General features: G+C 56.0%; 1 protein-coding gene across 1 annotated transcript; it reads left to right on the plus strand.

The window, feature by feature from the left end:
- Window positions 1-299: 299 nt before the first annotated feature.
- Window positions 300-4,074, plus strand: IGFBP1 (insulin like growth factor binding protein 1). Its single transcript, XM_041751403.1, has 4 exons — window positions 300-727; window positions 1,743-1,897; window positions 2,685-2,807; window positions 3,614-4,074. Exons 1-4 carry the CDS (start codon window positions 388-390, stop codon window positions 3,743-3,745), a joined length of 750 nt encoding a protein of 249 aa, XP_041607337.1. The 5' UTR covers window positions 300-387; the 3' UTR covers window positions 3,746-4,074.
- Window positions 4,075-12,856: the final 8,782 nt, after the last annotated feature.

Consider the following 12,856-nt stretch of genomic DNA (forward strand, 5'->3'; position numbering starts at 1 on the left):
TCTCTGCCTCTGTGTCTCTCATGAATAAATAAATAAAATCTTTAAAGAAAAAAAAAGAAGAATTGCACTTTGGCTCCAGGTGGAAACCATAACAGGACAAACACAGTCGGACACCTGGGCCAGGAGCCCTCCCTCCACCCACCATTTGCGCAGGGCCTTGGGCGCGCAAGCAAAACAAACTTTTTTTTCCAGACTTATTTTGAACGTGGCCACAAACACGCAGCGCGGGCAATCATTAACCGCCCATTCCGGGGGAAGGGGAGGGCCGGCCGCACCCTTTATAAGGCGCGGCGGCTCCCAGCGAGCACCGGGCTTCGGGCACTGAGCGTCGCCTGCCTGCGAGCCACCGCCCGCCAGCCGGTCTCCGAGCGCCACACCTGCGCGACAATGCCTGCAGCCCCCGCTGCCCGCGCCTGGCCGCCTCTGCTCCTGCTGGCCGTCCAGCTCGGCGCCACCGCTGGCACCCCGCAGCCGTGGCACTGTGCGCCCTGCACCCCCGAGAAGCTGGCGCTCTGCCCTCCGGTGCCCACCTCCTGCGCCGAGACCGCCCTGCCCGCCGGCTGCGGCTGCTGCCCCATGTGCGCCCTGCCACAGGACGCGCCCTGCGGAGTGGCCACTGCGCGCTGCGCCACCGGACTCAGCTGCCGAGCGGCACCAGGGGAAGAGCGGCCCCTGCACGCCCTCATCCGCGGCCAGGGCGTCTGCGTGCCCACCGATGCCGCCGCAGGTAGAACCGCAGCCCCACTGGGTCCTCTCCCCAGGACAGACGACCGGGGCGGGGCGGGGGGTGCCGCCGAGGCCCACGGCCGGTGCGGAGCAAACCCACCCACGGCCAGAGCACGGCAGGCAGAGGGTCTTCCGGCACCTAGTGAGGCCCATCGCTGTGTGGTCCAGCGGCAGGTGCCCAGGAGAGGGCAGGAGAGGCGGGAGGGCTCCCAGGACTCAGTGCCAGGGTTGGGGAGGGAGGCCACAGGGTGCGGCCGCCGCTGGGTGGCCCAGGACGGGGATCCCTCCTGCCAGCCGGCCCGGGGACGTCCTTTATCACAGGCCGTGGGGACAGCCTGAGATGCCCGCTGCTCCAGAGCTGGCGGGAGTGGAGGCTGGGAGCCTGCGTTCACTGCCATAGAAGGAAGGTGTTTGATGTGTGTGTCGCCCCCGCGCAAGGACTGGACTGTCAGACGTTCCTGACTTGCAGAGGGGAGCAGAGGAAACACGCCTCCGTCCGTCCCTCCCCGTGGGGCCGGACTGTCCCGGGTCCTTCCTGGAGGAGCCCCAGGGTTCCGTAACCCTGCTAGGGCATCGGCCCGGGTGCATGGCCCTTCCCAGGAGGCTCTCTGCCTTCAGAGTCAGTGAAATGGGCTCATCCTGATGGTCCCCAGTGGAGATGCATCCCCAGGGACCCCAGGGAAGCCAGTTCTCTATCTCCGTCCATGCTCCGAATCCCAACGTCCATGTGGCTTCACTCTTCCACACCTTTAGAGGCAAAGACTCGGGGCGCCCTTGCCAGACCCCCCCCCCACACACACATACCTGAATTACACAATTGCTGTTGGGTCGTCACGTTCCCCGGAAACTGTCAGAAGCCCTGTTCCGCGGGAAGGGGGTAGAGCTCAGGATCAGCTCGAGCAGCCTCCCAGCCCAGCCTGGCTGCCGGGAGAGGAAGGCGCTCCCAGGGGCGCAGGCGCCCAAGCTCGGGGGAGGCGGTGGGGGGCTCACAGGGTGTGCGGCGCTGCACGTTTCAGATGCCAAGGAGTCCTCGGAGAGCTCGGAGATCACCCAGGAGCAGCTCCTGGAGAACTTCCACCTGATGGTCCCGTCGGAGGAGGACACGCCCATCCTCTGGAACGCCGTCCGCAATTACAAGACCGCGAGATCCGACGACTCCGACAAGTTGAAGGTGAGCCCTGGGGCAGGTGCCACGCAGAAGCCGTGGGCCCCCTGCGTCCCGGGGGCCTGGGAAGGATAGACCTTCCCCACCGCAGCTGTGGCTGTTCTCCCACCAGGGGCCTGCTGGGCGGAAAGCCAGCTCCCCGGCTGTGTAGCTTTGCCCGTGTGTCGCCCTAAAGCTCAGGCGGGGCCTTTACGCTCCCTCCCCGAGGGCGCCCGCAGCCCCCCCTTAAACATTGTGATCAGAGGCATCAGCTCTGCAAGCATCGCCCCTTCTGTCCTCCCGAAACTGTCCCCACCAAGCACTAGCTCCCTGGTCCGGGCTGAGCCGACGGCTGTTTTTCATTCTACCGCTTGAGGGCGACCAAGAATCAAAGTTGGGGACACGGGCCGGTCTGTGAGAAAAAGAGCCAGATGGGGCCCACAGGCCTGGGCGCCGGGTCTGACCCGCTTCCCAGGCGCTTCGGGGTTTTGTCTGCAAGGGTGACGGGTGCAGACAGTCCCGTTGTCTGCGGTACTCCGGAGGGGCCGTGTCCTCACTCCGCGTGGCTGCTCTGACATAACAGCACAGAGGAAAGGCTCGGCCTAGGAGCCTCTGCTGCGGGAGGGGCCGTGTCCTCTCTCCAGGTGGGGGGAGGGGGGGGGGGGGCGAGTCCCCGCAGGGCAGGGGCCCGGGGAGGCCCAGTGGGGATGCGCAGCTGCGCCCCGTCCTCCTGGACGGCCCCCGGACGCTCAGCCCGTCGGGTCAGTCCCGTCCCCGTGTCACTCACGGCGATGTGGGCCTAATGCCCTTCCAGGAGCCCTGCCGGCGGGAGCTGCACGAGGTGCTGGCACAGCTGGCCGAGGAGCAGGCGTCCAGACAGCTGTACAGTTTCTACCTGCCCAACTGCAACAAAAATGGGTTCTATCACAGCAGACAGGTATGCACCTTGCTCGGGGCGCCCTCGCGGGTCGGCCAGCCTGGCACATCCCCGCAGAGCCGCCCTTTCCCCAGACAGGGCATCCAGTCCCAAATACGCCCTGCAAGGCCCCCCCAGCCAGCCGTACTGAGTCAGACTCAGCCTCTACGGGGCCCGGGGCAGGGGGTGGGGGGACCCCTGCAGTCGGCCAGGGGCTCTCGGTCGCTGGTGCAGTGAGCCCAGGCAGGTGGGCGACAGGCCCTGTGCTCTGCACCTGACCCGGCTGTGACACCAGAGGGAGGGGAGAGCTCTGCTCAGGAGATGGAGCCAGCCCCCTGCTTTCCTCCCCTCAAGGGGAAGCGACCACCTTCTGGAAAGAGTGTTTCTGGCCTCCTGGGTGATCACTGGGATGGGAAACAAAGCGAGGCTTCATCTGGGGGAGCTCTTTAGGACTCCGGGAAGCTTGGGCTCTGGGGGGATCGTGGGGTGTCACCTCCCCCTTCCAGGAGGAGGCTGTGCTTTCCTGATGAGGAGCCTGCCTGGAGGCGGGAGGGGGGCACAGCGTCCAAGGTGACAACAGCCACACTCTGGACGTGTCCCTCCGGGCCCAGCTGCCCTGCCATCGGGGTCACGAGGCAGACAGCTGTGCTCACCGGGCCACCTACCGCATGCACAGCCTCCCTAACAACCGGGTGCTCAGCCTCAGTCCCTATCTTAGGAGGAGAACTGGGTGGGGGGCGTCCGTGCCCTTGGCCGCGGTCACCGGGCGCCACCTCCTCCCCGCCCGTGGGCTGCCCCTGACCTCGCGCTGTCCGCTTGATCTGCAGTGCAAGACGGCCATGGACGGCCAGCGCGGGCTCTGCTGGTGCGTGTACCCCTGGAACGGCGAGAGGATTCCGGGGTCCGTGGAGGTCAGAGGCGACCCCAACTGCGGGCAGTATTTCCCCAGGCACAGCTGAGAGCACGCGCGCTGTCCTCTGTCCCTTCACAGGAAATATTTAAGTACATAGTGTATTTATAGTCTAGAAATCGTGCACACTTATCTAGCTGTATATGTATATGTGTGGGAGCCACTTTTATACGTGTTGGTGGACGCATAAATCTGTAGTTTATTTATTCACTGTACATGTATTTTTTCGACACAGTCGCTGTGCTGTGTTACCTTGTAAATCATGAAACACGTTAGAGGCACTGGGTGTAAATACTTGATTTGTAGCTCCTCAAAGTTCCCTGCTTCTGGTTCTAAAAAGCAGGGGAAAAATAAAGCCTGGAAAATGCAAAACTTAAATGCGTCACAGTGCTGGGTTTGTTGTTGTTGTTGTTCCCTTCAAGTGACCTGAGGGGACGGTGAAGCCGTGCTTAAGGACTCACCCTGTGCCCACAGATCCCATCTGTGTAGACGAGCAGGGAGAGTTCGGGGCTGATTATGGGACCCGAGCTGGACGTGGCTGTGTGGTCACACACACCTGCATGGTGTGGACATGGTGGGAATAAATGCTCTACCTAGGAACACGGTGGCTGCGTGGATAAGGACTGAATGCCCCCCCCTTTGTTTCTGAAATCCCCTCACACCCCCCCTTCTCATGCAGCTTTGGTGTTTCAGGCTCCCTGTCCTGCTGCTGGCAGGTCTGCCCTTCCCCTACCACCCCCCTGCCTGCCCCACCCCCTGTCCTGGGGCCTAACCTCTGATGACTCACCCCTTTCCTGCCTCTGTGAGCAGCAGGCCTGCCCCCCCACCATCTTAAGCACAGGATACAAGCACTTTCTTCCTTTGCCCCTCGCCCTCTCCTCTGTCCTCTGTAGGGCTTGACCCCTTGTGTTTTGATGATTGAGTTCTGAGCACATGGGGCTTCTCTGCTCCTTGGATTCCTTATTTCTTCCTAGCAGGAACTATTCCTGGCTTGCTCTCCCCGATGCAGCCCTGCCAACTGTTCCTTCCACATCTCTCCACGATGGCTATCTCAACCATCACATGGGTCCCTCCTGGCCTCTTGGCTGCCTCCACTCCATCTCCTGGATGCCCCTATCTTGCTGTGGGAAAAGCCAGAGTCTCCCCAATTTACACCCCCACCCTCCATGGTCTGGGCTCCAGCTCTCCCTCTTGGGGCTCTCCCTTCACCTCTGACCTGTGGCTGCCACCCTCCATCTGCCAAGCCCCCAGGATTGACTTGTGAACTCAACATCCAATATTATAATATATTACGACTATTGACACAAAATCTTCAACAAAATACTAGTAAACTGAATCCAGCAACATTCATGAGGCGCCTGGGTGGCTCAGACGGGTATGTATCCAAATCCTGATTTTGGTTCAGGTCACGATCTCAGGTGTGAGATCGAGCCCTGCAATGGCTCCATGCTGAGCATACAGCCTACTTGAGATTCTCTCTCTTTCTCTCTCTTTGCTTCACCCCCAACTTGTGTGTATGTGTGTGCATGTGTGAGCTCTCTCTCTCTCTCTCTCTCTCTTAAAAAAAAATTCACTATAACCAAGTGGGATTTATCTCAGGAATGCAAGGTTGTTCCAACACCCTAACACAAAATAGTGCAACAAATCATATCAATAGAATAAAACAAAAATCACATGGTCATCTCAACAGACTCAGAAAAAGCATTTGATAGTATCCAATATTTTTTATAACTTTTCAGGGTAAAAAAAAAAAAAAAAAGAATCCGAACAACAAATATCAACACACTAGGAGTAGAAAGAACTTCCTCAAGCTGACTAAAGGGATCTAGGAAAATCCCACAGCTGACAATGTGTTTAATGGGGAAAGTCTGGGTGCCTTTCCCCTCCCTGCAGATGGTAAACAAGGCAAGGATGTCTACTCCCATCACTACTCTTCAACAGTGTCCTGGAGGTTCTATCAGGCAAGAAAAATAAATAAAAGGCATTCAGGTAAAGGAAAGGTAGAAGTATCTCTATTTGGAGATGATATGATCTTACATACAGAAAATCCTAAGCGATCCACTAAAAGACTATTCAGTGAGTTGAGCGAGGTTGCAGGATACAAGATCAATATACAACAATCCATCGTATTCCTATACATTTGCAATGAACAACCAAAAAATAAAATTAAGAGAATAATTTCACTCAGTGTTTAGCATTAATAAATAAAATACTTGGTAATATATTTAACAGAAGAAGTACAGAATAAAGACTACAAAATGTTGTCGAAAGAAATGAATGGAAATCTAAATAGATGGAAAACATACCATGTTCATGGAACAGAAGGCTTGACATTGTCAACATTAAACACCTTAAACCCACAGATTAACCACAATCCTTTTCAGAATCTTATCTGATTTCTTTGTAGTCAGCTAAAAAACGGATTTCAAATTTAGTATGGAACTTCCAGAGGTCTGGAATAGCCCAAACAATCCTGCTAAAGAACAAAGTAGAAGGACTCACATTAACTGATTCCAAAACTTTCTACAGAATAATAGTAATCAAACAGGGTGTTAGGGGAGTAAAGATAGACTATAGATCAGTGGAATAGAATCCAAAGGCCACTAATAGACATTGATGTTCAGCTGAATTTCAGTGAGGGTTGGAAGACCGTTTAGTGAGGATGAATGGTTTTTTCAACAAATGGGGCAGGGAAAACTGAATAGTTGCATGTAGAAGAAATTGGATCCCTACCTCACACTATATACAAGATTAACTCAAGACCAATAAAGATGTAAATATAAGAGCTACAAACATAAAATTCTTAGAAGAAAACTTAGGGGTAAATCTTCACGACCTTGGATTTGGCAAAAGATTCTTAGATATAACACCAAAAATGCAAGTGACAAAACTGAAAGCTAAATTTTACCCAAATTAAAAACTCGTGTGCTTCAGGAAAGTAAAAGGACAACCTGCAGAATGGGAGAAAATATTTGCAAATTAATAATCTGCTAATGCTGGCCTCCATTATACATGAGGAACTCTTACAACCCAGTAGTATAAAGACAAACAACCCAGTTGGGCAAAATATATGGACAGACATTCCTCCAAAGAAGATACATAGTCGCTAAGCACATGACATGATAGATGCTCACCGTCATGAGTCCTCAGGGAAATGCAAATCAACACCCCAATGAGATGCCCCTTTGCACCCATGAGGATGGCTGTGATCAAAACAGCAGGTAACAAGTGCAAGTGGTGACGTGCAGAAATGAGGCCCTTGTATGCTGCTGGTGGGAATGTACGATGTGCAACTACTTTGGAAAACGGTCTGGCAGTTCCTCAAATGATTCCACACCGAGTTACCATAGGACCCAGCAATTCCGCTTCTAGGGCTATATCCAAGATAAGTGAAAACACACATCCATGCAAAAACTTGTACACAGATGTGCGCTCTTAGATGTGTCATTTATAACGGCCAAGAGGCGGAACTAGTCCGAATGCTCATCAGTTGTCAAACAAATGGATAAACACAATATCATGTATCCATATCACGAAATACTACTTGGCCGTAAAAGGGAATGATACGTCCTACAACACGGATGGACCTTGAAGACAGTATACCCATCACCACAGCCTCACATTGTGTGATTCTGTTCGTGTGGACGTATGTCCAAGGTAGGGAAGGCTGCAGAGAATGAAAGTAATGAGTGGTTGCTTGGGGCTGGGACAGGGGCTGGAGGATGACGGCTAGCAGGTACGGGGTTCTTATTTAGTGATGGAGATGCTCTAAAACTGAGTGAGGATGATGCCACATGTGGGTGAATACACTCAAAGCCACTGAACCTAATGGAGGTATTTCGAGCGTGTATTTCTTTCGGCCTTCTTGCTTGCCGTCATTGTCCTCATTAACATCACCCACCGAGTTCTGATTTCAAGATAGTCAACTCCTCCTTCAACCTGGAAGCATTCATCTCCTGTGCTTTCTCGTTTTCAAAAATGTGGGGATTCAGGGAGGTGATTCCTGTCATTGATTCTCAATTTAATCACATTATGGTCATAAACTATCACGTACGTGGTATCTAGGCTTTCACTTCTGAGGCTTTCTTACCACCTGATATGTGATTGATTTTTCGACGTCCTGCAGGTTCTTGAGAAGGACGTGCAGTCTATTATTTCAGCATGTAGCTTGGTTGGGCTAAGCTGGCTGGTTTTGCGGTTGCCGATCTCCTAAATCCCCTCCGATTTTTTCCAAAGAGGGTAAAAATTCCTGTAATATATTAATTTTCAAATAAAAAAGTTGAAGGGGGGGATTCCTGGGTGGCGCAGTGGTTTGGCGCCTGCCTTTGGCCCAGGGCGCGATCCTGGAGACCCGGGATCGAATCCCACGTCAGGCTCCCGGTGCATGGAGCCTGCTTCTCCCTCTGCCTGTGTCTCTGCCTCTCTCTCTCTCTGTGTGACTATCATAAATAAATAAATAAAAAAATTTAAAAAAAAAGTTGAAGGGTATTTTATTGGGTGCACGTATTTAGAACAGCTCGTACTCCTGGCCCATCCACCCTCGTGCTGTCTCGTGGTGACTTTCCTGCCTCTAAGAAAACACTCTCTGGCTTAAAATCAAGTTGTTCTCATCGTACTGGCTACTCTACATTGTTCTGGATACTTTTTTCTGATTTCACTTGTCTACGCTTTAACTTTCAGCCTCCTCTGTTGATTACAACCCATATCTTGATTTTTAGCAAATGAACCTGCTTCTCTATGTTCACCTGACAAATTTCATTTTATTTTATTTTTTTAAAAGATTTTATTTATCCATCACACACACACACACACACACACACACACACACACAGAGGCAGAGACACAGGCAGAGGGAGAAGCAGGCTCCATGCAGGGAGCCCGACGCGGGACTCGATCCCAGGGTCTCCAGGGTCACGCCCAGGGCTGAAGGCGGCTCTAAACCGCTGAGCCACCCTGGGCTGTCCCAGTGGTTTTATTTTTAATGATTTTATTTCATTTAGAGAGCATGCGGGGAGGACAGAGGGAGAGGATTCCAAGCATACCCCCCGCTGAGCAGGGAGCCCGAAGCGGAACTCTATCCCAGGACCCTGGGATCATGACCTGCGCCTCCCAGATGCCCCCACAGTGTCTTCAAACTGTACCGTCTTGTACATTCGGTGGAGCCTGTCAACCTAAAGTCATTCTCTTTTTTTTTCACGCAATGAGAAATGCATGTCATATTCCTTTGAATATTCGCCAGGACGTCGGGGGTCTCAAGTGCTCCCTTTATTTTCCAGCCTCTAGGCCCCTGGCTTCCTCCAAGGCAGGTCGTGTACTTGATGGTCACTGACGCAGCCTCTGCGGAGCCCATTCTGTTCTTTCTTCCCCCTCTGCGTTCCTTGTTTCCCCGGTTGGGTGCCTCAGACCAACGGTGCCGGTTGGTCCCTCCCTGAGCTCCTGGGACATGACAGCTCCTAACCCCGCGCTTCGAGGGGCAGTTAGTTCTCATTTTGTTTCCGGAGGAAGTGATCTGCTGCGCGGCTCACTTTGGATCTAGCTGTGCTGCTCGGAGGTCACGGCTCTCGGACTGGCCGGGCCACCCCGGAAGCCCTGCTGTGTGCGGCCCTGTCCCCACCCGGAGCTCGCGGGGCAGCGGCGCAGCGAGCGTGGGGTCCCGGGAAAGCCTCCAGCTCCGGGAGTCTGCGGTGGGTCACTCACCCCTGCCCGGCTCAGGAGAGGAGCTCTGCGGCCCGTCGCCCTCCTGCCTCCTTCACTCCTTCAGGACGCGCGTGCGTGTGTCCGTGCAGCCGGGGGCAGGTGCTGACAGCTCCCAAGCTGTCGGGGGCCCTGGTGGGGTGGACGGACGGCGGCCTTGTTCCTGGGTGCACACTGCAGCATCGCTGCTCTGGCCTTCCCGGCGCGCAAGGGGCCACGGGGCACCCCTGCCCCCTTTAGAATGGCCAGGGCCTCCGCTCTGTTTCTAGTGACCTTGACGTTCTCCATGGCAGCCTAGAGGGACATGACTGCAGGCACCTCCCCTCACCCCCTAGAGATCCTGGTGTCCCCCCAAAACTACCTCCTCTTGTTTCCTTCTTCAGTTGGAAGGCTGCCTTGGGTGGCGCCTTCTATGTCCTCCTGAGCCCCCAAATCCAACCCATGAATAGGGGACCCTATGTCTAAAATACGCCCTGACTGCACCCCCGAGCCCCCCGGGGGCAGTGGGACTTGGAGCAGCAGGCCTGGTTCCCCATCCACTCAGCGCAAATGCCAGGGTTCCTGGGTCCCCTGACTTGGCGCCTGCCCTCTCCCAGGTCCACCTTGCGCACGCGGGGTCGGGGGCGTCCGGCTCACGGTGGCCCTGGCTTGGGGTGACTGCTCCCTGGCCTCCCTGGCGCCCACTGGAAAGCCACTCCCATGAGGCCTTCCTTGACCAGCTGCCACGCGGGAATGAGAGGACGGCCACCAGCAGGCGTCCCGCACCCTGCGCCCTGCCTCCCTGCCGCCCTTCCTATGCGGAGCCCCCTCCTCCCCAGCCCCACGTCCCGGCCCCACCCGCGGGCTGCCCCTCTGCACGGGAGCCGTGACTCCGCACCCCTTGTGCACCGCCTGCGGGTGCTGTTCCAGAGCAGACGGTGTGGAGAAGCGAGACTGCTTGGAGTGGGGGCCGGGGGGTGTCCAGTCCCCTTCCCAGGTTGGGGACAGGGCTACACCATGCGTGTGGGGGTGGTCAGCAGTGGGAGCCACGGCCCTGACTCGGGAAGAATCCGGCCCCCGGAAGCGCAGGCTCCTTCAGGCTCCTTCTTCAGGCTCCAGGGCGACAGGCGGTGGCTGACGAGGTGAGCAGCAGCCTCTCCAGGTAGACGGGGCACATGCGTGTCACTGCTGAAACTGCTGGGAGTGTAATGAGGTGGAAATAAAGACATTGCCTACATTTTCACAACCAGGTTGACATTATGCTGTGTTTCTTTGTGTGCATGTGTGTGCACGTCTGTGTACATGTGTGCATGTGTGCACGTGTCTGTGTATATGTGTGCACACATCTGTGTGCATGTATGCGTGTGTGCACGTGTCTGTGCAGGTGAGTGCAAATATCTGGGTGCATGTGTGCATGTGTGCACGTCTGTGTAAACGTGTACGTGTGCAAACATCTGTGCATGTGTTTGTGTATATGTGTGCAAACATCTGTGTACATGTGTGTACATCTGTGCATGTGTGCACGTGTCTGTGTAAATGTGTGCATGTCTGTGTATGTGTGTGCACATGTCTAGATATATGTGCAAACGTCTGTGTAAATGTGTGTGCACTTCTGTGTACGTGTGTGCACGTGTCTGTGTACATGTATGCATGTCTGTGTAAATGGGTGTGTGCATGTCTGTGTACATGCGTGCAAACATCTGTGTATGTGCGTGTGTGCACATGTCTGTATGCATGTGAGCACATCTGTGCATGTGTGTGCACGTGTCTGCGTATGTGTGCAAACATCTGTGTGCATTGTGCACGTGTCTGTGTACATGTGTGCACGTCTGTATAAATGTGTGCATGTGTGCACATCAGCGTAAATGTGTGCACATCTGTGTGCACATGTCTGTATATGTGTGCAAACGTCTGTGTAAATGTGTGTACACGTCGTGTAAATGGGTGCATGTGTGCATGGTCTGTGTATGTGTGCACATCTGTATAAATGTGTGCGTGTGCACATGTCAGTGTACATGTGTGCACATCTGTGCATGTGTGTGCACGTGTCTGCGTATGTGTGCAAACGTCTGTGTGCATGTGTGTGTCACTGCACGTGTGGGCCTGTGGGCGTGTGCCTCTGTGTGGGTGTGTGCAAGTGTGTGCACGTGGGTGTGTGCACAGTCCAACAGCATCTGGTCTCATTTTCACCCATCACGAGCATTTGTCTTTATCACCGACATCGAAATCCTTGTGGGTGACATCGCCGTCGTGCCACCTTCAGGAGCGTGTCGGGGAGGAGCGCTGGGTCCCAGGAGTCCGGCCGTAAGAGACGTGCCTCTCAGGGCAGCGCAGCACAGCGGGGAAGCCCCTCCCATGACACCCTCCTCAGCGTCGGCGACAGTCATGCTTCAGCTGTGCCGATGTAGCCACTGCATCCCCGGGGCTTGGGGACACACGCCCTGGCACGCTCATTCCTGTGTTTGGGGGATGGCGGCTGGGGACACATGGTGCGGGGGGTGGAGGAGCTCCCAGGAGCTAGCTGGGAGGCGGGGGGGGGGGGGGGGGGGGAGAGGGCCGGGTGTGTGCAACTTCACGTGCTCATGAGACGTGACAGGAGACCCGGGAGAAGTAAAGTGGTCCAGGGCCGGTGGGCACAGGGTCCCAGCACAGCCTCCCACAGGGCTGTCACCCACAGGCCGGGGCCCGCCCAACTCCGTCCGGGTGCCCGCGCGCCTGCCAGACGTGTGCAGCCCCAGCACCCATGGGCCCCGGGCCTTGCTCTGCTCGCCGGCTCCCTCCCTCAGGGTCGGCACCTTGCAGGCACAGCCCCCACCCAACCCTGGCCTGTCCCCGGATCCCCGTGGACGATCCCCGAGGACGCAGAGCTCAATGCCAGCTGGCACAGCCCTGCAGAGGCTTCTCTAAAGGGTCGGTCATGGGCGCCTGGGGGCTCAGGTGGTGACCTCGGGGTCCCGGGATGGTGCCCTAGGCAGGCTTCCTGCTCAGCGGGGGTCTGCTTCTCCCTGGCCCTCTGCTGCGCTGTCTCTCCCGCAGCCTCTCAAATGAGTAAAATCTTTTAAAAAAGAGTCAGTCACGGCTCTCAACAGGCCACTCAGGGGCCCGCGGCCTCTCCCTCCCCGGCCTCGTCCGCTGCCCGAGCAGAGGGGCCGAAGGCCACAGGGGACACCGTTCGGCAGGTTTCAGGTCTGCTCTGCGTGGCCTGAGTGGTGACGAAGACAGGCCCCTGGGAGACACCAGCCAAAGGACTGGAGGCACAACCAGGCCCCGAGTTCCCAGGAGGTGTGGCCTGGCGCCTCCATAGCCTCCGGGGCACCAGCAGAGGCCTGGGGGGCTGGGGGAGACCTGCTGGGGTGCTTCTTGGGACGGGATGGGACAGGCAAAGGCATTTGTCTATGCAGACTCCAGCTGCGCTCCGAACACCCAACTCTCCAGCGACGCGAACCCTGGAGCTGGTCACCAACACGGGGAACAGAAGCTGGTCTCC

This window comes from Vulpes lagopus, chromosome 4, assembly GCF_018345385.1.
Source record: "Vulpes lagopus strain Blue_001 chromosome 4, ASM1834538v1, whole genome shotgun sequence".
NCBI classification, from domain to species: domain Eukaryota; kingdom Metazoa; phylum Chordata; class Mammalia; order Carnivora; family Canidae; genus Vulpes; species Vulpes lagopus.